The sequence below is a fragment of the Ictidomys tridecemlineatus genome, chromosome 16, assembly GCF_052094955.1.
Source record: "Ictidomys tridecemlineatus isolate mIctTri1 chromosome 16, mIctTri1.hap1, whole genome shotgun sequence".
NCBI lineage: Eukaryota > Metazoa > Chordata > Mammalia > Rodentia > Sciuridae > Ictidomys > Ictidomys tridecemlineatus.
In genome coordinates this window covers 40,234,311-40,261,665 of record NC_135492.1, presented here as the reverse complement: position 1 = coordinate 40,261,665, position 27,355 = coordinate 40,234,311, and the positions used below count along the sequence as shown (strand labels likewise).

Here is a 27,355-nt window from a genome sequence, read left to right as displayed (position 1 = left end):
GCCCAGACACCCCCTCACTCCCCTCAGCATTTGGACTACTGTCATGGTAAAGATTGTGACCCTATCAGGAGCTTTAGAAGCTTTTCTCTGGGATGCAGGGGGAGGATGTGTCACACCCTCTGGCTGCAAGGTGAAGCGAGAACTTGCCCAGTGGCCTGGGTGGATCACTGAGCCTGGATCACTAACTGGGCCCCCGTCCCCTGGGTTGGGACTTGTGATTCTTACTTCACTGATGCTGAGGATGCTGCTGCGGGAGGAGTGCAATACCCTCTCCAGCTGCCAGAGGACCCTAAAGCTAAGGGTAGTGAAGACACTCACCCCAGCTAGCACCTAAGTTCTGATACATCTTGCTGATGCCAACCCCTGGGTACTGTTCCCCCCATTCACCCTTCCAAGAAACACTGAGTCGTCATAACTGTGCAAGGAGACGCAGGAAGATGAGGGGCTTTTTTTCTTTGCATTTGCCATCTCTGTTCCCGACTTTACCACGCAAGGACCCAGGCTAAGTTAAAACAATACACAAGTGACCAAAGCCAGAAAAACACCAGCTTCCCGTTGCTGTCTACGCTCCAATCCTGCTGTTGCACTTTGTCTTCTGCCTTAGCTGACTGTAGGGCTTTGGCCAACTAAGTCCCTAGGTTGGATTTTCTAAATCTTGAGATCAGGAACCCTCCTATGGCTGGGTGTGGTAGCACATGCCTGTAATCCCAGCGGCTCAGGAGGCTGAGGTAGGAGGATCATGAGTTCAAAGCCAGCCCCAGCAACTTATCGAGGCCCTATGCAATTCAGCAAGACCCTATCTCTAAATTTAAAAAAATTAAAAAGGGCTGGGGATGAGGCTCAGCAGTTATATGCACCCTGGATTCAATCCCCAGTACCTTTTTTTTTTTTAAAGTGTAGCTCAGAGAAGGAAAAGAAATAGTCTGTAAAGATGCCATTTAAAGGCATGCATGTATGACAGAGACATTTTTAACAGGTTGCTGCTTCCACAGGGCTGTGCAGAGATAGGAACCTCCTTCAGTGTTGAACTGTGACCCAAATGCTGAGCCCAGCTCTATCAGTCATTGCCCCAGGATCATCAATAAGGAAACTGAGGCTCAGGGAGCTCAAGGGGTTGCCCAAGATTTTAACACAAGGCAGAGCTGGTGCCGAGATCCCGGTGTATGGAATTTGGAGGCCAAAGCTCACAGTCCTGAGAAAGAGGTGGGAGAGGCCCCCTCCTGCCTGGCTTCTTGTCCACAGGGGGCCTTGGGCAGGTTCTTGGTCTCTAAAGCCAAGAGATTGGGGCTGTCAGATGGGACAATCTGCTGCTCCCCGTGCATCTCGATGCCAACGCTCCAAGTAGGATTTGGGGGGAGGGAAGCGACACACCCCACTTCCTCCTCTCCTCCTCCATTTTCACCATAATAGTCTCCGAGACTAATGACTGGGGAAGATAAGAACCCTTTCTCCAAATGGCAGCGAATGCTACTAATGACAGAGCAGATGCTGCACTGTTAATTATGCCGTGGGTATTCAATGAAAACTCCAACCCAGGAGGAGTTCAATAGCATGGCTGGGCTGCCATCAGCCCTGGCCAGGGCAGAACGGCCCCCTCCCCGGCCTCGGAGCCAGACAGGAGTCACAAAGCTGAGGGGCCTTCCTCAGCTCCGGGTCTTCAACTGTTCTGTGGACATCAACCCGCAGCAGCGTCCAGAGTTTTTCTTAGACGCCCCTCGGAAGGCTAGATGAGTTATCTTCAGAAGCAGATGTGGGCAAACAACTGGACCCAATAAAATTTTGAGCTGCCTATTGTTTGGTAGGCTCTCCTGGGGAACATGAAGATAATAAACCTGGCATTGTTTCTGTCCTGTAAAGAGCTGCTCCCAGCCAAGACCAGGAAGACAGTACCCGTGGACTTTTCAGGTCCCCAGCCTAGAGAGGGGCACAGAATAGGTACTTCCCTCTCACTTTTGATTGACGGCTTGTTTCCTTAAGTAACAGCCAGAGGCCACACAGGTGGGGGCCAGAGCAAGATGAGCTGTGGGCAGAGGGGGCAAAGGGACAGGGCAGGGGGTCTCTTCCCTAGGAATGTGCAAGTTGGCCTTGGTAAAAAGCATCCCTGTAGGTTCTGAGGAAGAGCTGGATTTGCCACGAGCCCAGGCAGATCCCTCTCTGAGCCTCAGTCTGCATGTCTGAAGAATGGGCTGGCCTGGATTTGGGCAAAACTACATCTGCTAACCAATCCCAGCCCTGATCCTGGAGGAACACAGTGATCACACAAACATCTAAAAGTGGCATTATGGAGACGATCTAAGCACAAGGAGAGGTCCATGACTAAAGGCAGCTTCCAGCTCTTCCTGTGGATTTAAATCCCATTCACATCTCCCACCCATCTCCAGTAGCTCAGATCTCTTGCTCCTTCTTCCTGGAATTGGGAAGCTGTTTCTCAGGATTTTTTTTTTAATATTTATGTTTTAGGTGGACACAATATCTTCATTTTATTTTTTATTTTTATGTGGTGCTGAGGATCGAACCCAGTGCCTCACGCATGCCAGGTGAGCGCGCTACTACTTGAGCCATATCCTCAGCCCAGGATTTTAAAAAATATATATTGTTTTAAGCCTGAGAGCCACAGAACCCACCCATTGCAAAACACCCGTGTTACAGATGGGTAAACTAAGGCCTAGCAAGGAGTCCCAGGCCCTGCAGGTGCTAGGACCCGGAGCCTGTCCCCCCCTGGCCCGTGCTTTTCCCCTGCCCCAAGCCGGCCCAGCTCCACTGTTGAGAAATTATTAAATAGAGTTGGTGGAAGGACTCGGTTGCCGTGACAACGGAGCCTGTGTCCTCGGGAGATAATGGCATTGCACAAGGAGAGTGATGTGTGTTGAATGCTGATTTGGGAGCCGGTGGAGCGAGAGAGCGAGAGAGAAAGAGAGAGAGAGGGGGGATTGTGTCTAGGATTTGAGGTTCTGCAAGACGGGAGTGCGGGATGTCAGGGGAGGGAGGGCCGCAGGGAGACCCGCCTTATCTCGCTCCTTCCTTCCTCCAGCCTCCTGGGAGAGGGAAGCTCCCGTGCACTTCATGGACATGTGGAGTCAGGTGAAGAGGGGGACTTGGCTCAGGTCACATGACCAAGAGACAGAGCTGGCATTGAGCCTCCAGGCTCTCCAGTGCCAGGGTGGGGTGGTTGAGGGACAGGGGCTCAGAAGGGGCCAACTGCAAAGGCCCATCACTTGGACCACTAGACCTCTCTAAAGATTCGAGGACACTGTTTACGGTGATCCTGATTGGGCCACCAATGACAAGTCTAACTCAAGACCAAGGGGCAACAGTGTGACCAGGGAGCTGGGAGATATCAGCTCAGGAGCCAAAGTCAGAGCCCTTCCTGCCTCTTCCCAAGCCGTGGGTGTGACCTTGGGCAAGTCCCTTCATCTCTGAGCCTCTATGTCTTCTTCTGCAAGACGGGGTTCCGACCAGCACCCGCCTCTTAGGATGGTTGGGAGGATGCCTAAGGGCAGGCAGGTGAAGCACCCCGCCCCATCCCAGCTGTCACTCAACCCAAGGAGAGGTTCTAAGAGAAGGATCCCCTCCCAACTCTGCATTAGCTTGTCATTTGTGCAGTTGAAAGAGGGGAAGTGGCTAAAACAAACGCAAGTCCTGCAACAGGACTCTTCATTACGCGCCAGGAAATAGCCGTGGAACAAATGAACAGCCCCTGCCCCCTAACATAGTCATCGATATTTTGCATTTGGAACGTGTGAATGGGTGCACCTTGGGGAAAGTCTTTTTTTTTTTTCTGTCTATTTGACCCCCTCCTGCAAACCCCGTTTGGATAATAAATACTGTCACCAGAGGCCTTTATGTCTGTTTCCCCGCACAGCTGGCAAAATCCATTCACCTCCCCCATCAGGGATCAGAGAATAGGGGGTTAACACCCCAAGAAACCCCAAAGCACCTCATTTGCATGCTGGCAAAGAAGCGAGCTGGCAGAGGAGTCTATTCCGTTTTGGAAGCGGAAAAAGGGTTCTGGATCCAGGCATTTGGCTGTTTCCAAGGCAGTAGAGAGAGCAGGGAGCCTGGTGATTTAGATGCAAGCAACCATTTTGTTTGCTTCTACAAACCTGTCTGAGCAAATCCAGCTCCAGAGATAGCAGACTTGTCCTGGGGTCCCCCAACACGGAGGGATATTTTGTTCTTTGCCGTTCCTAGGGGACTGGAGGACAGAGTGTAAAGCTATCAGCTTTATGATGAGAGAGAGAGACCTCAGATCCTGACAATTCTGTCCCATGCAGGCAGGAGAGGGGTCAGGGAGACTCATTCATCGAACAAATAAAGACGATTGACAATAAATCAGGATTTTAACAAATGGGATTGCTGCATAGTATACGTTGTCTACTTTGGAAATCCTGTTGGATGAATGATTTGCTGTGAAAAATTGATTTGATCTGCATCTTCCAGTAAATTCTACCATCCCCTTGTATGGACCACCTCTAGTTTAAGATAATGCTGGCATTCTGCCAAGGACATTTTTCTCCACTGCTATCTTAAAAAAAAAAGAAAAGAAAAAAAAACCTGCTAGCGATAGTCGGGTCATTTATTATAATATCTGTGTGGTACCAAGCATTTACTGTGTTTCAGATATTGTTCTAACCACTTTCCTATTCTTTCATTTAATTCTAATACCAGTCATGAAAGTAGATATTATCACCTCTATTTTAAACAGAGAGGTGAGGTGACTAACCTACAGTCCCACGGCATTGGATTGGTGGACTTCTTTTGCCTGCCCTATTGTAACTTATGACAAAGCAACCTCAAATCACCCCTTGACTGGAGGTTATTCCTAGGTTTGCTCATTGTTTGGGGGATTTAAGAAAATTTGCTCAACCACCTTGGCACACGCCTGTAATCTCAGCAGCCCGGAAGTCTGAGACAGAAGGATCCCAAGTCCAAAGCAAGCCTCAGCAACTAAGCGAGGCCCTAAGCAACTTAGGGAGACCCTGTCTCAAACATGCAAAATAAAAAGGGCTCGGGATGTGGCCCAGTGGTTAAGTGCCCTGGGTTCAATCCCTGGTACAAAAAAAAAAAGAAAAAATTGCTCATCCAAAATCTGATTTCCCAAATATGTAGTTGATTCTCTCTCTCTTTTAATTTTTCTGATTTATAATCATGTTTAATTGAATCAATTTAACTTAATTGAACATTAAGTGATTTACTGTGGAAGGGTTAACCAAAAAAAGCAACTGTGGTGTAACATAAATCAGTATTTTAAGTATTATTAATAAAAGTCGGCATTATATTTCTTTCCATAACTTACTCTTATTTTCTTTCCTTTTCTTTGTTGGCTTAAGCTCATTCAATAGACTGGTCATGTCTCTTTGTTTCTTCCTCCTTTCTTATCTTTAATTTTTTAAATACCTTTATTTAATTTATGTATATGTGGTGCCGAGGATTAAACTCAGTGCCTCACACACGTGAGGCAAGCGCTCCACCACGGAGCCACAACCCCAGCCCTTATATTTAATTTAAAAAAATTAGTGCATTGGAGCTATACATAATAATGGAATTTATTTTGATATATTCATAAATGCATGTAGCATAGTTTTCTCCATCTTAATCCACGGTATTCTCCCCTCTTCCCTCCCCCGATCTCCTTCCTCTACTCTATTGATCTTCAATCCACTTATTTTTTAAATTGGTGCATTATAGTTATACATAAAATTGGACTGTGTTGTGATCTGCTCATGGCTGCACATAGCATAATTTGGTCAAGTTTAGCTGATTCTTACCACGTACGTGTTTTTGCTTTTATTAAAAAAAAAAAAAAAAAAAAGGTGTAGGGATACATGCTATACAATTTTTTTTCTTTTCAAACCGAAGTGAAGAAATCAGCAACAGCTGCCCTGGTAAACGTGGGCATGGCTTTGAGTCTTATAAAATTAAAATCAGCTTTGTCTTGTGGGAAAATATTTCAGATGTTGGAATGTGACCCTTCAACCCTGAAAATTCACGGCCCCCTCATCCTTGCAAAACACTCCACAGCAGTGTCTCTCTCAGACGTTGTGTTTGTAATCCAACCGAGCCCTGATGAAAAGAACAGTAGGATTGGTTGTTCTCCAAATATGAAAAGTGTAACACCACCGAATATGCTTCTCAAACTTTGAGAGTTTGACATGCCCCTAGGAAAGGGGCCACACTACCTTTGCCTGCCCTTCTTCTAACTTCTAGAGAAGGTGCTTTGTTGAGTGACTAAGACAGCCGCTGGGCATGTTAGGATCGCAAACTGAAGGCCATCCAGGGCCAGGCAGGTCATGCAAATGAGGAGAGAGGTCAGGGACAAAAGGATCTTAGTGGCAGGGCTTGGAATGAACAGGAAAACACGTGCTCACGCCCCTCTCCAAAGCATGCAAATTCGGGCGGTTTTTAAAATTCGAAGCAGAGAGCCACTCAACTGGAACACATTCAGCCCAAAGGCTGCTGGTTTGAGATCCCTGGTGGCTCTTCACCGTGACCTTGTGTGATGCTGTTCCAAGGAGTTTATCTCTGGGGCTTCCGGGGGGGGGGGGGGGGTTTCCTTTGTAGAATGTGAGAAGGGGAAATGGGGTTCTAGGGGTGAACCCTGGAGCTTCTGGGTGCAGTGGTGCAGCCCATTAATCCCAGCGACTCGGGAGGCTGAGGCAGGAGGATCTCGAGTTGGACATCAGCCTCCATTAACTTAGCAAGACCCTGTTTCAAAATTTTAAAAAAAATAAATAAATAAAAAGGGCTGGGGATGTAGCTCAGGGGTAAAGCATCCCTGGATTCAATTAAAAAAAAAAAAAAAAAAGAGCTGACCCAGGGTGCCCCTGTCATTGATGTGCTGTTCTGTGTTGCTGAGACAACGCTCCATGGGGGGCCAGCTCAGTGACACGCATCCCACATGCATTTCTGCATGGGACTTATTAAAGGTCAGCATTTAGTTCCACCAGCCCTGGCTGGTGGAATTATTTATTTATTTTTCCCCAAACTTGAGTTCTTAAAGGGCCTTTATCGTAATGCCCTTTGGAGTGCTTCAGGCAGATCTTGAACATGACTGAACAGCTCTTAGAGCCCCGCGGGACTCTTAACAAGTGTGTCTTACAAGGCGAAGAGCCGGGTAGAATAATGCCAGGTGGCCATGATGTCACTCTTCTTTCCTGATCTGAATGAATCCTTTTTGGCCCCGTGAGCTCCAGAGGCATCCCCTGGAATCTAAGCCCCCTGGGAAGCTGGCACCAGCCGGAAGGCAGGCAGGGGAGAAGGAACCCAGAACAGGACCTTGTGGGTGCAGAGGCAGAGACCCTCCACCTGAGCCTCTGTGGTCCAGCTGGGCTCCAGCTCAGCACACGGTTTGTCCTCCATAGATGCCTGAGCTGGTTTGCAGAGGCAGCTGTCTGCACGGAAGGCAAAGACTGAGGGGCTGGTCCCCAAGAACCCAGGCGAAACCAACAGAAGGGCGCCCTGCAGCCTGGGTTCAAATCCAAGCTCCTCATTGCTTCTACGGACCTCAGATTTCTCCCTGCTAAAACGTGGGCTCCCTGCCTCCTCCTGTACTTAGGAAGATTGTACAGCAGGCAGGAAGTGAAAAGCATCCAATTTCCCCTCCTCCCTTTCTTTCCATGGCTTTCTCTGGGTTTCATTCCCTCCCCAGCTCCCTTTTCCTCCTCCAGCCTTCCTTCCCCACATCCTCTTCCCCTGGCCTCCACCTCCCAGGCCTGCCTACTGCGCAGCCTCCTCTGACTCCCGTCCCTCCCCACTCCTTTCTCCTCTGGATCCATCCCGGGTGTTGGCTCTGGCCTGAGACCTCCAGGTCCCTCCAGACTGATGGTCAGGATGGCTCTCTGGCTGGCACCCTGGAGGGCTGCAGCGTGGTCCCTATGGTGGAGGAAAGACTCCACCTTAGATCAGCACAAAACCACTTGGAAGGCGACTTCAGATCCTCCCGAAAAATCACGGCTCACTGCGCAAAAAGACACGCATCCGAAGCCACGGACCACGTCTCCTTCCCAACCCTAGGACCTCACTTTAGCATCTCAAATCAGCTCAGATGGGACTGTTTGCTCCACGGGAATCCGTTGACGGCCACCGGTTGCAATTTCTGCTGCATTTCCCGAGAGCCTGTGGTTTAACACTTAGCAGCGCACCCCTGATTTGGAGACCACAGCACAGCGGACCACCCAGGGCCATACTCAAGGAGGTGCGCATGCGTCTAGCACTGCGCCAGCTGCCATCGGAGGACACCCAGCCTGTGCAACACCCAGTCCCCGTCTGTGCAGAGGCGGCTGGATAGCTAGGGAGCTGCTGTGACAGCAGTCAGAATGGAAGCCAGGGCATGTGGAGCCACCAAGCCTTCCTTGTCCCCGCTTGCAGCTCTATTACGACAGCCTCCTCCCATCCCACCGCCCAGCCTCCATCTCCCCACAGCTGACAGGTGGCCTTGCCAAACAGGCATCACCCCAGCGTCCTGCCCCAGGGAAAGAACCGATGAGGAGCAAGAACCTTGCCATCAAGTTTCCTCCCTGTGGATCTGGGACCGCGGGCGGGTGGCTTCCAGCCCCAGGTTCCTCTTCTGGGCAATGCCACGGTCCAGCAGTGAAGGGCACTGAACCGACTAAACACGTGGTAAACTTATGACGTCATCGATTCCCATTCTCATCACAGGATTGAATGCACCCCTTTGCCCCCCCACATTTGCAGTTCTTTACAGCCCCAGGCCTGCTCCCTCAGTCAACCCCAGAGTGCAGCCAAGCACACCGGGATCCTTACTGTCTCTCAACACGTCAGACATTTGCACCTGTTCCCCCTGCCTGGCACCGAGCAGAAGCGGGTGAGGTTGTGGCTAGGAGTGAGGATTCTAGAGCAGCTTCTCCAGCTCCGATTATGCGCCTCCGTTTACCTGTCACTAAAATGGGGGTGTACTGGTAACAGCAGGTTAGTGGATACGAAGCATTTTGAAGGGGAGCCTCAGCAATTTATCGCGACCTGTCTCTAACTACAAAATAAAGGGGGCTGGGGATGTGGCTCAGTGGTTGAGCACCCCTAGGTTCAATACCCGGTACACCCTAAAAAAGAGCAGCAGGGCTTTTCCTTGCAGGGTTTGTCCTGGAGAAAGCCTCCTGCCGTGGACGGGCGACTTGCACCCATCAAAGGTGAGGGGCCTGCAGAGCCCCCACATCAGAGCCATACACACAGCAGCCTAATTGCCTGGGTTCGAGTCTTGTTGCTCCTATCTTCTCCCTTAGAGACCTTTGGCAAGTCTCTTTAATCTCCGTGCCTCAGTTTACCCATCACTAAGATGGGGCTATATTGATAATATCAAGTCATGGACAGGAAGCATTTTGGGAGGGCCCAGGCATGTTGGCGTGTCCAGCTCACGTCCTCCGGGTCCTCTGAGCTCTTCTGTTTCCTTCCCGGTGGTTGATAAAATGTGAGGCATCCTCATCTGGATGCAGCTGCAGGAGACACAGAGCCCTGGGGTTACTGCCATGGTGATGGGGCGCGGGCATCCTGTGATTTGGAAGGTGATGCTGTTTCTGCCCTGGGGTGTTGGGGTGGGGGCGCCCTTAGCTTCTCCATCATTGTGCTTTTGGGGGTGACCACCCTGCCCTGCCCTCAGAAGCTGAAAGCAGATTGGAAGAGCTGGAGCCTCGGCCTCTCCACTGGTCCCCGGGCAGGGGAGCCTGGCCAGCCACATGCTCATGGCTCTGCCACTTTGGTCCAAAGTCCTTGGGCAGGTCGTGTGGCCTCTCTGAAGCTCATGTCATCTGCAAAATGGGAGAGTAATGATCGTTTTTGCTTCGGTGTATTTAGTGCTTACTGGGCTGGGCTTGGAGCTAGGAAGTTCACACTCGGTGTGAAGTGGTTTCTCTTGACCCTATTGATAAGGGAACAAAATCCTTGAGAGGGGAAAAAGAGTGTGAATTACTTGCAAGTCCCAGTGAGAAGCTATGAAGAGCAAGCACCCTGCACAGGAGACTAAGAAATGTACCTGAGCCTGCAGGTACCTCTCAGGTGGGTCCAGGCAGCCCAGCCTTGCAGTGAGTTGTGGAGAGTCTTTCCTCCATCCCTTGAGTAAGAACATGCAGTGGACTGGGAGTGGGGCAAGGAATGGGGAGTCTGGAAGGACCAAGGCATTCTTATGCTGTGTGACATTGAGCCAGTTGCCAGCCCTCTCTGAGCCTTTTTCTTCATTTGTAAACTGCAGCCATCTTTAGCTGTTAATTGGCCCCCAGCCTTGCACACCGTTTTGCTACCACAAAGCCCTTGCACAGCCATTCAGCTCTTTGAATGGAAGCCCCAGCTGCCTTTTCCTCCCCCTGCACTTCCTGTGAGCCAGGCTCTCCATGCTCACCAGCCCCTTCCCAGGCATCGTCTCGCTTCTGATTCCAGGGGCTATTCTGCAAAGTTCAAGGGTCCACCTTTGCAGGAGAGGAAACCCGATATCCAGCCCGTGCTTACACAGGGACAGGGGCCGAGCCCCGGGAAATACTCTGGGTCATCTTATCTCACAGTCAGAGCCTGCTACAGAACCTGGTTCCAAATCGGCTTCTGATTCTCTAGATCTGCAATCAGACCTCGGAGTCTTCATTCCTGGTAGGTGCCCTGGGGGACATGGATGCTGTCCCTGTCCCTTAGAGAACCACCCTTGGAGTAGCAAAGCCCTGAATTGCTAAGCCACATGACACTCCTCCACCACAGCTGCAGGCTGACAGCCTCAGTTTCCTCATCTGCGCAGCCAGCGAAGCGCCTCTCGATTTGCAGGGATGCACGAGACCCAGTCGATAAAGCACCCGTGACGTGGCCCGGCACACAATAGGTGCTCAATAGATGCTGGCTCCTCTCCCTTGAGAGGACCTGGCGCGGGTTTGGGCACCCAACAGATGCTCACTAAAGCCTCGTGCAGCGGATGGAGCAGATCATTTTCCCCTCAAAGCGGAGAAAAGACTCCATTATGTTTCAGCTTGGCATGAAGCCAGACCCCATATTAAATTTTTTTTTTTCTGCCTTAAACCGCTGCATTTCACAAAGAAATAAAGGCAAGTGGAGCGATTGCAAGTCTGAAGCAAGGCTCTGTAATTTCTGTAATTACAGAACGGGAGCCAAACAGAGTGGGAGGGAGCTGGGCCTCCTCACCCAGGCTCTGCTCCCCTCCTTCCCCTCCCCCTCCTCCCCTCCCCCCTTCCCTCCCCCTCCCCTCCCTCCCTTCTTCCTGGAGCCCCTCTGTCTCATGGCCCCCATCCTGTCCTGGGACAATGCCAGCCCTGAGACTCAGGCCCTGGCCTTTCAATCTCTGCCTAGATCCCCACCCCACGCAGTCGCCTGTCCCTCTGATGCAATGGGACAGAGAGAGAGAGAGAAAGACTGTCCACACGTTCCCCTTCTCCCTGGCCTGTCCCAGGGCTGGGCTGCTGACAGCCAGCCCACTAGCCAGGCCTGCAGGTCTCCGTCTCCAGAAGAGACCCCCAGACCCCTCCCCAGCACCTGGGCCCTGCCTGCCACCATCCAAGTCTCCATCATCTCTTGCCTGGATTCCGAAGCTTTGAAGGCGCCTCTCTGCATCCATTCCTGCCCCCCACTGCAGTCTTTTTGGGGCAGCCTGAGTGAAACTCCTCAGTCTAAGCCACATCTCCCAACCTTTTAGAAGAAAAGGCCCACCACCTCTGGCTAGCTCTGTTCTCTCTGTGCGCTCCAGCCACCTGGACCATGCTGTCATTCAAACACAGACCAGCTTTCTCCCGCCCCAGGGCCTTTGCACTTGCTGTTTTGCTGTCCTCTCTGCTGTACCTCCGAGTGTCATATTTCTGGCTCCTAATTCAAACTGAATTTTTTTCTTCCTTTTTTTTTTTTTTTTTTTTTGATCTGGCCAAATAAAACAAGCCCAAGGGCCCATTTTGACCCATTTTGCCACTTCTGATCTGGGTCTTCCAAACTCCACATGTTTTCTTTTTCTCACAAAGCATCTCCTCATTCAGGGGTCGGCAGAGGTGTTCTTTCTGCTCGGTTCGGCCCCATTTTGAGCCATGGCTTTAGGACTCGGTCACAGAGCTTGCTTAGAGGAAGGATGGGGCATCACAGGGATGTTTACCGCCTCCCTGGCTCCAGTCTCTTCCACCCCTTCCCTCCACAACACTTTAATACATTTTTATTTTATTTTAATTTTTTTGTAGTTGCAGAATGGCTTTATTTTATTTATTTTATTTTTTTTATGCGGTGCTGAGACTCGAACCCAGTGCCTCACACATGCTAGGCAAGCGCACTACCACTGAGCCACAGCCCCAGCCCTTGTTCTTGTGCTTCTTGCAGCACTTGAACCACAGGATATTATGGTGAGCTGTTGGGAGAAGTGTTTCCCCTTGGAGGCCGTGACATTGTAAAAGGCGGGGGCCTCGTCCTGTTAATCCTTAGGCTCTAATTGTCCCTACCAGCTCCATGTGCGTAGTAGGCCCTCCGTAAATATTGCACAGAATGCATCTTGCTGCTGGCAAGTTGTCAATTTGCCGATGCAAACCGTGGTGACCAGGGTGTAGCTCAGAATGCAAAACGCTTTCAAAACAGTTCTGCGGCCATTTCAGCCCTGCGCACGGGCTCAGTGAGGACCTGCTGGATGAATGAAGGCGTGAGTGACTCGGTGACAGAGAAGAGGACTTGTCACCGATGGTCTTGTATGCACTGTGCCCTTTTGAATGTGGCTTTGATGGAATCCAGTCCAGGGTGGTGTGTCAAGCAGGAGGAATGTGTGGGCAGATTCTCCATCTTCAGATGAGCAAGAATAGAAGACTCTGGAAGCAGATCAATCATCAGGAGGCAGGAAGTGTTCCTCCTCCTGCTTTACCTGCAAGTCAAAAAGGGTCACAACCTGGCTCTGGCGAGGACATCACAGACGCATATGGCTCCTAGAGCTGTTCTGCAACACTGTCCCCAAGAACCTCCAGGCACAGATCTGTGTCTCAGGAAAGGGGAAGTAACAACTTGCAACGAATATTTTTTTTTTTCTGGCTGGGCACAGCGGTGGTGCTCACCTGTAATCCCAGCAGCTCAGGAGGCTGAGGCAGGAGGATTGCAGGTTGGAGGCCAACCTCAGCAACTTAGCGAGGCCCTAAGCAACTCAGTGAGACCCTGTTTCAAAATAAAAAAATAAATATTAAAAAGGGCTGGGGGGTGTGTGGCTCAGTGGTTAAGCACTCTGGGTTCAATCCCTGGTACCAAAAAAAAAAAAAAAAAAAAAAGTTTCTTCTTCCTCAGAGATAAGCAGAGACAAGGAATGTTCTAGAAAGACATTGCCTTTACCTGAACTTGCACACACCTCTGCTTTTCTGCCTGTGGATTTTCATAAGAAAGGGAAGTGACACATTAACTGGTATCAGCAATTAAAATTCCCAAATAGCTCTGCCCTGGCCCTTCCTGAGATGCCCCTGGATGGAATTGAGGGCACTGTGGTCATGACAACTCATGGATGACCTCGTCTCCCAGAAGGGTTCCACTTTTGCCTTTCCGCCATCTTCCCATGGACCCTTTTCTTTTTAACCAAATTATTTATAACAGAATCTTCCTTCGTTCTGTTAACCAAACACACATGTGCACCACTCCTGGCTTGTGGCTGGCCCAGAGGGATGAATTGGTAGAAAGCCGCCCAAAGAGATGAGGTATTTTTTTCTTCCCTTGTGTTCCCTATGGGGGACTCATTAAAGAATGATTCCCTTTGGGGTTTTGAAAATGCTGAGAGACCTGAGTAGGAAGCCCTCGGTAAGTGTTAGCTGCTGTTATTATTATCATAATTGCTGATGGCCTTCTGGGAATCGAGGCATGTTGGGTTGAAAACCACCAGCCCATGCATCAATGGTAACAATCACAGGGACATAAATGGCTGAGATTTCCTAGGACCTAGCTGGGTGACAGGCATTACTTAACACGCGTCCCATGCATGAAAGTCACTTAGTCATTGCATCCCTGGGAGGGAGACATGGTTATTATAATTCTCCCATTTCACAGAAGAGGATCAGCAAGGCAGGGTAACTCATCCAGCATTCCTAGGTGCTGGAGAGAGTCAGGCTCAGTCCCTGGCTCAGCACCGAGGTGATCCTGCTGCAGGACAAGGGGAAGAGCCTTCTCAATCCTGAATCATCACAGAAGCATTGATTGTGTTCGTTCAGGGTTTCAATTCCTCTATCTTCATTAATGCTGCATTTTCTTAAAGGGAGAAGCCATGCATGGGTGGGTGGGTCTTTCTAGTGGGTAATAGGCATTTGGCTGAATCCAAATACATGTCCCCCTATTCTGGAAATCACACCAGGTATGTCCCCCTCACCCGGAGCTCTTCAGAACAGTCCCCGTCTCTGATCCCTCAGGGCTTGGCACGAGGGGGTGTTGAGAAGAACTCATGACTGGGACTTGCCAGAGGGGCCAGGCAGAGATTCAAGATGGTACCAGGAATCTGAAATCCAGTGTCAGCAAGGATGTGTGGCCAGGGGCGCTGCCTTAGTCCACTTTATGTTGCTGTCACAAAATACCCGAGACTGGGTCATTTATGATGAACAGAAATGCGTTGGCTCCTGACTCTGGAGGGTGGGAAGTCCAAGATGGAGGAACCAGCGCCTGATGGGGACCTTCGTACTGTTTCATCTTGTGGCAGGACAGCGAGAGCAAGAGAAAGTTAAAATTGCTTTTTGTAACAAACCCACTCTCATAAACAAGAATGACAATAATAAAATCCATTTAACCTACCCCATGACCTAATCCCCTCTTGAATGTCCCACTTCTCGGCACTTGGCATGGGGATTAGCTTTCTAGTGTATGAATTTTAGGGGACACTTTAGACCCATGTTTTGTGAAATCCAAAAGCATAAGGAAATCTGGAACTGCACACCAGAATGCTTTCAAGACTCTCTCCCTCCATTTTGATCTCTGTTTTCTTCCTCCTCAGCCGACCAACTCTCTCTCCTACTCTGATAGGCAAAAGATGGCTGCCTCAGAGTTCCAGAGCCACTCTGAGCCTGCCCCTTCCTTAATCACATGCCAAAATCCCAGGGAAAGGATTTGATTGGTTAGCCTAGGTCAGGTGATCAGTCCCAGGCTGAGGTGATTGGATCCGTTGGAACAAACATGGCCGCTGGAATCCACAAGATGAGATGGTGGGAACAATTAAAGGCATTGTGGTCATGACAATTCATGGATGACCTCGTCTCCCAGAAGGGTTCCACTTTTGCCTTTCCGCCATTTCCTGAGGCTACTGTCGCCTGCATATCCCAAGGCTCCTTGGTGGACTTCAGGATCAGCTGCCTCCTACTCCCTCTATTCTGGAGCATGGGAGGAGGGCCCCTGGCCAGGCCCAGGACTCTCTCTGATGTGGCCATGCCCATGCTAGGATCTAGACGGGTGTCCAAGACAAGCCTGTGGGCCGTGGAGGATCTCAGACTGAGCGGGCGATCCCTGAGGACAAGAAGCAGGGGTGGCAGCACAGTATGGATTGGCCGAAGGTGCTCTGGGTCTCTGTGAACCCTAGGAGGAGACGATGGTGTTTGGTAATGGGTACTGCATGTGAGGGGCTGGAGGGTGAGTGCACAGAAAACTGGGGGTCCCCTTTGGGGCAGAGCCAAGGGGAGGAGGTCATCTGGGTCAGGACACAAGGCCCAGGGCCCGCAGCCACACATTGCTTTGGCTCAGCTACATCTGAGAATCCACAGGGCAGTGCTTCCTCCACGTGCTGCAATCGGTTCCGAGGGTTCCATAAGTTTATTTTGCCATTTTATTGATTAAACTAGATGGTTGCCGGGTGTGGTGGTGGCGGCGCAGGCCTGTAATCCCAGCAGCTTGGGAGGCTGAGGCAGGAGGATCTCAAGTTCAAAGCCAGCCTCGGCAAAAGTGAGCCACTAAGCAACTCAGTGAGACCCTGTCTCTAAGTAAAATACAAAACAGGGCTGGGGAGGTGGCTCACTGGGCAAGTGCCCCTGAGTTCAATCCCTGGTATTAAAACCCAACAATGACAATAACAAAACCCACTTCTTTGGAACGTTCTAGAAAAGCTCAAAGAAGAAAACCAAGTATCACTCAAAATTGAGTCACTGTTGACATCTTTGGGTATATCCTGCCCGTGTGGTTATTTTTGTTTGTTTCTGTTTGTCTTAATGAACAGATCTGGTGCAAGGACAAAAACAGGATCATTAAGAAAACAAGTTTTCAAAATCTGCTTATCTCATTCCGCAACACTCTTCCCCATGTTCTTACATGCTCTTGTATAACATTTCTGCAAATTCTGGATGGAGGATAGAGAAAAATATCAGCTAGATTAAACTTTAAGCTGGGCACTATGGCACATGCCTGTAATCCCAGCGGCTGGGGAGGCTGAGGCAGGAGGATTACAGGTTCGAGGCCAGCCTCAGCAATGTAGTGAGCAATCTAGCGAGACCCTGTCTCAAAATAAAGAATAAACAGGGCTGGGGATGTGGCTCAGTGGTTGAGTGCCCCTGGGTTCAATTTTTAATCTATTAAAAAAAGAAAGAAAAATATCAGCTGCATTCATTGACTCCTAGTGGGGCCTGAGGACCTGCAGCCTCTTTGTTGGTTTCTCTTTTCTTTCTGATAAAATTATGGAACATCTTCCTCACACGCCCTCGCGCCCACCTCCACGGCTGTCCTATGTCCTGCATGTTCCCAGCACGCTGTGGGCCAGTTCCATGCTGCAGTCCCCTGGCTGGGGACGCTCCGCAGACACATGCACAGCCCAGATCTCCTGGCAGCATCCTGTCCCTCGGCTACCCTCTGCCTGAAGCTACCCTCAGTCCTGCCTGTGCCTTTACCCTCTCTCCTCTCCCCCTTTTTATTTGCTTTGCAGGTTTTCTCCAGCAGAGGGAGCCATTTTGGATCTGACCTACCATAAAAAACCACCAGGTAAAGTCCACCCACCCAGCCAGGCAGGGGAAGGACACCCTCGCAGCCAGAAAAGCTCATTTTTTTTTCACCACAACTTTGCTAGCCAGAGAGATTTGACCCCGTCTTCTAGGTGGGGAAACTGAGGTTCAGAGCCTTCAAGAAAAGCATGCAATGGGAGTATCGAGTAAAAGTACTAAGTCACAGTACTCCAGCGGGGTCAGGCAGACAGGAGATTGGAAGTCAGGACTGGTCTGAGTCTGGCTTTGTACTCCTGTCCTCTACCCCATGCGCCCTTTGAATTTAAAGAAACGGGAAGGGCGCAGAGTGTGGGTAGGACACCATGGGGTTGACCAGGGGCTAAAATAGCTCATCAAAGCCAGTGGACCTTTCTCAGTTGAGAGACAGAGACTGGGCCTCCCGTGTAGAAATCTTTTCTTGCAGACTTTCTTGAAAGTACAGACTCAGGGTTTCTCCACAACCCAGCAGAGGATATATTATTGTTATCTTTATTTTGAAAGCTAGGGAGAGTGGGGCACAGAGAGGTTGACAAGTTTACTCAAAGCCACACAGCTCAGAAGCACAGGTTATGCACAGGTCCCAGCACCTCGAGACCCCACCACTCCCCCACCACCTGCAGCCAGGACACCTCTGCATGCAGCCCCAGTGGGAGCTTCTCCACTGCTTGCCCTGATCATGGTGACCTTGTGGCAGAACAAATCCCCTAAGGTTATCTTTGGAGGCCAAGATGAGGATCTTATCACTGAATCTTGTGACTTATCTTTGCTTGAAACCCCCCCCCCCCAGAGTAACCTTCAGCCGCAAAGCTGTTGTCCACGTGGACGGGGGCCGACATCGCACGTCCATCCGCCAGGACCCCCGTGTCCAGATTCAGAGACATGGCCACCGATGGCAGCAAGCTGGCCGATGGGCAGATCTCCACGGAAGTCAGCGAGGCCCCCATGGCCAACGACAAGCCCAAGACCCTGGTGGTGAAAGTGCAGAAGAAGGCCGGGGACCTTCCCGACCGGGACACGTGGAAGGGCCGCTTCGACTTCCTCATGTCCTGCGTGGGCTATGCCATCGGCCTGGGCAATGTCTGGAGGTTCCCCTATCTCTGCGGGAAAAATGGTGGCGGTAGGTGGTGGCCTGGGGATCTCCCAGCTGGGACGGGACCCACAAGAGAGGGTCCCGCTTAAGCATTTTCTGGGTCATTCTTAGCGGGAAAGGCTCCCTGAAGAATCCAAATCCTGAAGAATCCTATTTCTTGCTTCATGACATCTAAAGTCCATCTTTTTTTTTTTTCTTTTTGGTACTAGGAATTGAACCCAGGGGTCCTTTACTACTAAGCTACATTCCCATCCCTTTTAATTAATTTATTATTTTTTAAAATTTTGCAACAGGGCCTCGCTAAGTTGCTGAGGCTGGCCTCCAACTTAGGATCCTCCTGCCTCAGCCTCCTGAGCTGCTGGGATCACAGACATGTGCCCGCCATGCCTGGCCCTCATCTCTCTCTCTCTCTCTCATTTTTTTTTAAAATTTTAGCTATAGACACAATAACTTTATTTTGTTTATTTATTTTTTTACGTGGTGCTGAGGATTGAGCCCAGTGCCTCACACGTGCTAGGCAAGGGCTCTACCACGGAGCCACCACCCCAGCCCGCATCATCTTTTAATTTCAAAAAGAACAGGGATACATTTTGAGCAAAGGACACCCCTTAGCTTCCGGGTGGCTTTGGATGCTGCTTTGGAGGCAGGGTATAAGGAAATCCTGGTGGGGTTCCCCAAAGCCTCAGGGCCATGAGTGTGCGTCTTCTCCATTCTGCAGGGGCCTTCCTCATCCCCTACTTCCTGACGCTCATCTTTGCGGGGGTCCCCCTCTTCCTGCTGGAGTGCTCCCTGGGCCAGTACACATCCATCGGGGGCCTGGGCGTGTGGAAGCTGGCCCCTATGTTCAAGGGTGAGTGTGCGGAGAGGGGCGCTGGGGACGTGCCTTTGCCCCTGCCTGCAGCCTATGGGACCAACACCCCCAGCCCCTCTGCCAAGAGGGAGTGGCTCTGTGCACATCTGAGCAGAGTGGCATCCATGGCAAGGGGCCTAGTGACACCTGATATCACTTATGGAACATGTGCTTACCATGCCTTGGATCCCACCAGCCGCCAGCCTGGACCGGGCCCTGGCACGGGTACATGTGACCTCCCGCCAGTCACTGCCTCTCTCCTAGCCTCAGTGTCCCCCATAAGGCCCAACTCCAAGGTCAATCATGTCCCCCGTGCTGTGGAACAGGCCGGGCAGCGGCTCTCAGGACTGTACGCAGTGGAGGTGGTGACCGTGTCTTCTGTCCCCAGGTGTGGGACTTGCCGCCGCCGTACTGTCCTTCTGGCTGAACATCTACTACATCGTCATCATCTCCTGGGCCATCTACTACCTGTACAACTCCTTCACCACGGTGAGTGGCCCCTTTCGCCTCCAGCTCCCGCCGGGGACCAGACCCCAAGCACATCCTGTGTCCACTGGGACCACCCACCGTTCTGCAGGCAGAGCCGTTCCTCAAGGGGTCAAGGGCGTGGTTTGGCTTCTGCAGCCCACATCTCCCTGCAGTGGTGAAGACTGGGCACTGGGCACTGAGCATCTTCTCTGGCCAGGCACTTCGTGGGGGCCAACATCGAATCCTCCAGACACACCCCCAAAGAATTGGTAACAGAGTCACAAAAGAGACCCAGAGAAGCGTCTCTATACCCCAGTTCTCAGCAGCGTTATCCCAGCAGCCAGCAGGCGGGAGCAACCCACCTGTCCATCAGTGACCCACAAGGGAACAAAATGTAGCCCATCTGTTCAGTGGAACAGCAGGCAGCCTTTTTTTAAATATTAAGGGAATTCTGACGCCTGCTCCAAGATGAGCCTTCAGGATGGTATATTAAGTGAAAGAAGCCATCACCAAGGGACAAATGCTGTCTGATTTCCCTTATCTGAGGTCTGTAGTGTCATCACACACGTAGAGATGAAAAGTAGGATGGACGCTGCCAGGAACCAGGGAAGGGAATGGGGACTTCACCGTACAATGGGGATGAAAAGAATTCTGGAGATGGGTGGTGGTGACGGTAGCACAATATTTTGGATATATTTAATGTCACTGCACTTAAAATGATCATGATGGGCCAGGTGCAGTGGTGCACACCTGTCATCCCAGCGGCTGGGGAGGCTGAGGCAGGAGGATCACTAGTTGGAGGCTAGCCTCAGCAATTCAGCAAGGTCCTTAGCAACTCAGAGAGACCCTGTCTCTAAATAAAATATAAAACGGGATGGGGATGAAGCTCAGTGGTTAAGCATCTCTGGGTTCCATCCCCAGTACTGAAAAAGAAAAAGAAAGAAATGATCAAGGTGGTATATAATTTTCTGTGACATGTATTTTACCACAGAAGTTAGAAAAAGAACCCAAACTGAACCCACCGCATTAGGTTGTTGTGAAGGTTAAGAAGCAAATACTTGCCAAGTGCCTAGAGCCAGCCCTGGCAGAGAGCAAGCGCTGTGCTCTCATTGTCACCATGCAGAGAATCAAATAGAGAGGTCTTCTGCCCAAGGTCACATAGCTGGGAAGTGACTTCAGGGTGGACACAGCATGTTGACAGTGTAGCTCCGAAGGCTGGTTCTCAGAGTGAGCAGAGTGAGGTTGAGATTTGGGCTCTGACGCTTAGTAGCTGTGTGATCTCAAGCAAAATTGCTGCCCCCCTCTGATCTATCAAATGGGAATCACAGGGCTATCCTGCCTCCCAGAGCTGCTGAGAAGGAGAGGTGGGATGATGGCTCTGAGGAGGCTCAGGGGACAGTTGAGGGTGGATAGCATGAGCGGGACCCTTTTGCTAGCCCTCGGGGGCTTATCGAGCTTTGTCCTCATGACTCTGTCCCTTGCAGACACTGCCCTGGAAACAGTGTGACAACCCCTGGAACACGGACCGCTGCTTCTCTAACTACAGCATGGTCAACACCACCAACATGACCAGCGCCGTGGTGGAATTCTGGGAGTGAGTGTGGGACCATCTGTGGGGGACAGGGAGGGCAGGTTGGCAGGGCCTTGCAGCAAAGGCACCCTCCAAAGAGTAATGCAAGCCCGATGCGGTGGTGCACGCCTGTCGTCTCAGTGCCTCGGGAGGCTGAGGCAGGAGGATTGCAAGTTCAAAGCCAGCCTCAGCCAAAGTGAGGCTCTCAGCAACTCAGCGAGACCCTGTCTCTAAATAAAATACAAAAAAGGGCTGACGATGGGGCTCAGTGGTTAAGCGCCATTGGGTTCAATCCCTGAGACCCCAGTCCCACCACAAAAAAAAAAAAAAAAAAAAAAAAACAGTATTGCAGGAACCCGGGTGACAGTGGTACTTCCAGAGGTGTGGGCAGGGCACAGGGAGCTAAAGCCATTTCTTCCTCTAGAGGGCGCCAGACTGTGAAGGGCCACTTGACATGACCAATGGCCTCCAGCAGAAAACTCCTTATTGGACAAAGCCACAGTCCAGCAGGGAGGGTAACTCCCCTGGTCTCTCTCTCCTCCTGTCCCCCCATATCCTGCCAGGGCCTCCCCTTCATCAACCCAATCAGAATCCTAAGGGCAAGGGGACACCGTCCCCCAGTGTAGCAGTCAGCCTCTTGGGGCACAGTGCAGGGCAGAGAAGATCAGAGAGTGTGGATGCAGAGGGATCAATGGAAGGGAATGACTCACCTAGCCCAAAGGGTCACCTGGAGAGGTTGGCAACCCCTGGGTTCACCTCTTTTTTTATGTATATATTTTTTAGTTGTAGATGAACACAATACTTATATTTTATTTATTTATTTTTTTATGTGGTGCTGAGGATCGAACCCAGGGCCTCGCACATGCTAGGCAAGGGCTCTACCACTGAGCCACAGCCTCAGCCCTGGGTTCATCTCTTTGGCGTAAAGGAAGCCCCTGTGATGGGCATCTTTGAAGGATCTGGGAGCAACTCAGAAAGTTCTGGAACGCCAGGGATAAGCTATTCCCAGCCGGTGTGGTCAGAACAAGCAATGCCTAGTCTCTCTCTTTTTTTTTTTTTAAATCTTACTTTTTAGTTGTAGTTGGACACAATACCTTTATTTTATTTTTATGTGGTGCTGAGGATGGAACCAGGACCTCACACGTGCTAGGTGAGCGCTCTGCCACTGAGCCACAACCCCAGCCCAATGTCTAGTCTCTTTGCCGTGCAATGTCCTTGGAGAGTCACTTTCCTTTATGAATAAATAAATTCTGCTCTGGCTGGTCCTGCTCACCAGCATCTCCCACGTGGCAGTCTCTCAAACACGTTTGCAGGCTTCATTCCGATGCTGGTGATGAGAATCCATCAGCGCCAAGTCCCAGTTCCCCAGATGTTGGAGACTGAACACCCCAAGAAATGCCGAGGCAAGCGTGGAAAGCAAGTTTTATTTAAAGGATAGAACAGAGAGAGGCTTCTCCACAGTAAAGGGGTGCCGGAGCTGGGTGTCCTGCCCCTTTTATAGGTTTTAGATTTTCTTTGTCCTCATGCCCTTTCTCTAGTGACTAACAGGTGGGCCAAAAGGTGGGTAAGGAAGCCTTTTAGGGGTACCCTTCCATGTCTGCCCAAACAGGCAGGAAAAGAGCCACACAGGAGGGACTGCATTAACTCATTAACGACTTCTTGGGAGGAACAGTTCCCGGTAGGCAGGTAACCTTGGCAACAGGTGGAGGAGGAGGGGGTCGGGCTCTGGAGGTATTAGCATTTGATTTCTTTTCCTTTCCAACCAGCCCCCATGTCCCGTGTCTGACCCAATCATTTATAAATGTACACTGACTATCCTTTTGTCCCCCGACTTCAATTCAACCTTTTTATTCCTTAAACATTTCTTGAGAACCTACTATGTGCCAATGTGATCGTAGACCCAGGTACGCAAACAGGCAACAGCAGTGTCAGGTGATGGGGGCCATGGGGACAGACACACAGGAGCCCCAGGGAAGAGGCTGGACCGATCATGGCATTGGCGAGGCAGGTGCTGGCAGAGGGCAGAGTGGGCCGGGAGGTACAGAGAGCAGGCTGAGTACAGGTGGGGATTCAGCCTGACGGGGTGCGGGAGGGAGCTGTTGGTAAGTGCTGAGACCAGAGGGGGAAGCAGGGGCCGGCTCACAAGACCTTGGGTGGCCTCCAGGGAGTGAGTGCTTTATTCTGGGAAACAAAAGGGAGCTCTTCTTTGCAGGATTTTAAGCAGGAAATTGACATGGTCAAACTTGCCGTTTAGAAGGATCCCTGGGGCCACAGTGGTGGCAGAGTGAAAGCAAAGGTTGGGTCCCCCAGGAGGCCGCTGTGGCCCCCAGGTCCAGGTGAGCAATTATGGCTACTGAACTAAGGCCCCCGCAGGTCTTGCTCTCTTTGACCTCTTCACCAAACAGCGCTTTTCTAGTGATTTCTGTAACAATCTTCATCGTCTCCATCCAAATTGCAGGGATCAGCAGGTCTGCTCTTTCCCCCGGGAGGATATTGTCTGCGCTCATGCCCCAGGCACCCCAGGGTCCCTCCAGCTCCCTCCGACCCCCACATGACTTCTCTCTTCTGTTCCACCAGGCGCAACATGCATCAGATGACAGACGGGCTGGACAAGCCAGGTCAGATCCGCTGGCCGCTAGCCATCACCCTGGCCATTGCCTGGATCCTTGTGTATTTTTGTATTTGGAAGGGTGTCGGCTGGACCGGAAAGGTAGGGGATGTGGGTGCAAAGAGGGGATGGAGGGACGGGACTGGAGAGGATCTGTATCCTGGGCATGGATGAGTGCTTTCCCCGGAGTCCCATCTCACCTTGAGTGAAGCAGGTTCTTTTAGCTCTCTGCGGCTCAGTCTCCTCTGTAGAATGAGAACCATAAGATCCCCTACCTTCTAGATCCATTGTGAGCATTGAAAGAAGAGATGCAAGTCAGGCCCTACTAAAGCATCAGCCTCACCCTGAATCCCATGAGATTCCACTGGGACTGGTGGCCATCACAGAACAGGAGAGAAATGTTGCTCAAGGACTACCGAACACACTTTTCCTGAGCATCTACTTTGTGCCAAGCTTTATCCTCGGCGCCGAGTCCTCAGAGATAAAAAAGTTCACATTCTGACTCAGGGACAGACAGATGAATAGTTAATGACTAAGGCTCTGTATTCTAGTCGTGAGTTTGGATTCTGACTTGGTTATCTGTGGGTCCTGTGACCTCAGGCAAAACACATTACCTCTCTGAAGCTCAATTTCCTGTTCTGTAAAATTGAGCTAATAAAGATGCCCATCGATTGGTTTGTTACGAGAATCAAAGGAGCTGGTGATTCTGCAAAGCAGAATCTCCAACAAAGGAGATTGTCATTCATTTCGTTTTATAAGAATTTTTGTTTATAAAGAATTTAACCTTTATTTTATTTGTTATTGTTGTTGTTGTTGTTTATGTGGTGCTGAGGATCAAACCCAGAGCCTCACCAGTGCTAGGCAAGTGCTTTACCACTGAGCCACAACTCCAGCCCCCCAATCTCACTTTAAGAAGCAAAAAAAAAAAGAATAGAGTTTGAAGGCTTTGGAAGAGAATTTGAATCTCGGTTCCCCTGCTTTTAGCTCTGTGCTCTTGGGCAAGTCATTTGACCTCTCTGAACCTCTGTCTCCTCCCCTGTTAAAATTGTCCCAATAACAGTATCTTACAAGGTTGTTACAAAGGGGGCTAATTTGTGCAGAATGCTCACTTGACACATAGTATTAATTATAATCATTTGGAGGTGGTATCAAGGATTTCTGCAGTAGCGCTGAGGATATGGCTCAGTGGTAGACTGCTTGCCCAAATGTATTCCTGTTTTCCTGTACATTTAGAAGACTGTACTTTTGGGGGACAGAGAGTAGGGCCTCCTAGCTGCCTCTTTTGGAGGTGTCATCAATATGCATTTATTAAATGCTTACTGTGTGCCTGGCTCCATGTTGAACATAGAAGACACAGGGAAGTACTAGATCGAGCCAACGTATTTTAGGCAGGTTGTATGTCCTCATACAATCAAAATTTCTGAGTAGCAAGGGTGCTTATACCCATTTTCCAGAGAAGACAAAGTGAGGCTCAGAGAGGATAAGACATTGACCCAAAGTCCCACAGCCTGTAGGTAATACAGATGATGCTGAATTCCCCTCTGCCTAACTCAAAGTGCAGTGGTTTTTCTAGAGGGTCAAGATTGCCTTTCCTAATCCTGAAGGATCCTAGAGTCAAATCAGGGAGATGAAAGTAGTTAAAAAAAAAAAAAAAGCATGCTGGCATGGAAATAGGGGAGACTCTGAGATCCAAAGGTCATTGAACTTGAAAATTGCTCTTCTATACTAGTGAGCTAAGAAACGCAATTTCACACAGCGTCAGCCTTTTGATGACCAAACTGACAAAATCATAATTTTTAATATTGCTCTACTTAGGGCAGGCTCTGCCAGGAAGCCTCGGTAATGCTGAATGGAATTCCATTTCCAGAACCAGTCGGGCAAGAGGGATCAAGAGACTTAGAGAAGCATATTCCTTTTCATCAGTGATCCCACTGCCAGAAATATTTCCCAGGAGTGGTGTAATAATTTTGTAAATCAAGATTCATATACAGAGATGTTCCATGTGGTATTTAGATTCACATAAAATTGGAAGTAACCTAAATGGTAACATCAGGGTGTGGGAGGAGGACTTAAAAATAGAGAGATTTCCCCAGGGACTACTTTCTATAATGAACAATCATATTGTTCATGAAACAGTGAAAATCTACTTAGTAAACAAAACCGTATGTACTGTGGTTCTCAACCTTAAGCCTGTTAAGCAAATAGACAACTGCAAAATTTGAGTCTCGTTTTGTAAGAAAATGAAAACAGGGGCAGGATTTGTGGCTCAGTGGTAGAGCGTTTGCCTAGCATGCCTGAGGCACTGGGTTCGATGATGGGCACCACATAAAATAAAAAATAAAATAAAAGCATTGTGTCCATTTACAACTAAAAAAAAAATTACAAATAAAATAAAAAGAAAATATAAACAGACATGCCTAGAGGAGTCTCACAGGAGGAACACTAGAATGTTAACATCCATGCTGCTACATAATTGTCAGACACTTATAGAGTGTCTACTGTATACCATGGACTGTCCTAGGTATTTGAGGAACAGAGAGGTGAAAATATAAGTCCTATCTCTCATGTAACTTTTATTCTCGGAGCTGTTGAAGGCTGTGTGTGTGTGTGTATGTGTGTGTGTGTGTGTGTGTGTGTGTGTGTGATTTAAAAATGTTCCCAACAGCTGGGCACCGTGTCCCATGCCTGTATCCCATTGGTTTAGGAGGCTGAGAAAGGAGGATCACAAGTTCAAAGTCAACATTCATAAGGGCGAGGCACCAAGCAACTCAGGCAGACCCTGTCTCTAAATAAAATACAAAATAGGGCTGGCAGGTGGCTCAGTGGTCGAGTGCCCCTGAGTTCAATCCCTGGTACCTTTCCCCGCACCTCCCCCCCTCAAAAAAAAAAAATGTTCCTAACAAGAAGGGAAAAATTAGGTGCTGAGCTGATTGGTTCAGAATGTGGGGAGGGGCTTCAGAAAAGTGGCCAAGCAGAGCAGGTTAGGAATCCAGGAGGGCTTCCTGGAAGAAGAACTGGATCCAAAGCCCAGAGCTAGGAAAAGCGCTGGAGCTTTGGAGCAAGTGGTGTGACCGGCCGCTCCGTCTCCTCGCAGGTGGTCTACTTCTCCGCCACGTACCCCTACATCATGCTTATCATTCTGTTTTTCCGTGGAGTGACGCTGCCCGGGGCCAAGGAGGGCATCCTTTTCTACATCACCCCCAACTTCCGCAAGCTGTCGGACTCCGAGGTGAGCTGTGCTCCCGGCGGGGGTACCCCAGAAAGCAGAGCCCAGGTTAAGAGCAAACCTGAGTCCTGAACCCCCACTTGCAAGTTACTGCCCCTCTCTGATGCACGCATGCAAACTGGGGTCGTTGTTAGGTAGCACATTGAAAAAGACCCCAAGGGGCTGGGGTGGTGGCTCAGTGGCAGAGCGCTTGTCTAGCATGTGTGAGGCACTGGGTTCGATTCTCAGCACCACACATACCAAAAAAAAAAAAAAAAGTCCATAAAAAACTTTAAAAAATTAAAAAGACCCCAGGGGGCTGTGGCTGTAATACAAAGTGGATCATTTTTGATCGTTCTGCCCATAGGTGTGGCTGGATGCAGCTACCCAGATCTTCTTCTCCTACGGGCTGGGCCTGGGATCCCTGATCGCCCTTGGAAGCTACAATTCTTTCCACAACAACGTCTACAGGTGCAAACCCCTTCCTTCCCGGCCACACCCCTTTATCACCACGCCCACACGTGGCCACGCCCACACGTGACCACGCCCACCAACGGCCACGCCCCCTGGTGGTCAACCTGTTAGGTCCCTCTCTGACCTCATGCCCTCTGAGTTATTTTCTGATACACTCCCTCATGGTCTGTCACCTGTTCCAGCTTCTGCCTTTCCCTGGCCCTTCTGGCT

General features: G+C 50.2%; 1 protein-coding gene across 3 annotated transcripts in view; it reads left to right on the top strand.

The window, feature by feature from the left end:
• Slc6a1 (solute carrier family 6 member 1) overlaps nt 1-27,355 on the top strand; it is a 42,992-nt gene that overhangs the window by 5,888 nt on the left and 9,749 nt on the right. For 2 of the 3 annotated variants that reach the window (XM_078033474.1, XM_021732001.3), the window contains exons 2-9: nt 16,826-16,881; nt 17,668-17,997; nt 18,689-18,820; nt 19,209-19,309; nt 20,773-20,882; nt 23,436-23,568; nt 26,561-26,695; nt 27,039-27,142. In XM_078033474.1, the coding sequence (XP_077889600.1) occupies nt 17,760-17,997; nt 18,689-18,820; nt 19,209-19,309; nt 20,773-20,882; nt 23,436-23,568; nt 26,561-26,695; nt 27,039-27,142 (953 nt within the window). In that variant the 5' untranslated portion in view covers nt 16,826-16,881; nt 17,668-17,759. The remainder of the gene's footprint in view (nt 1-16,825; nt 16,882-17,667; nt 17,998-18,688; nt 18,821-19,208; nt 19,310-20,772; nt 20,883-23,435; nt 23,569-26,560; nt 26,696-27,038; nt 27,143-27,355) is intronic. The other variant, XM_078033475.1, reaches the window with a different exon arrangement.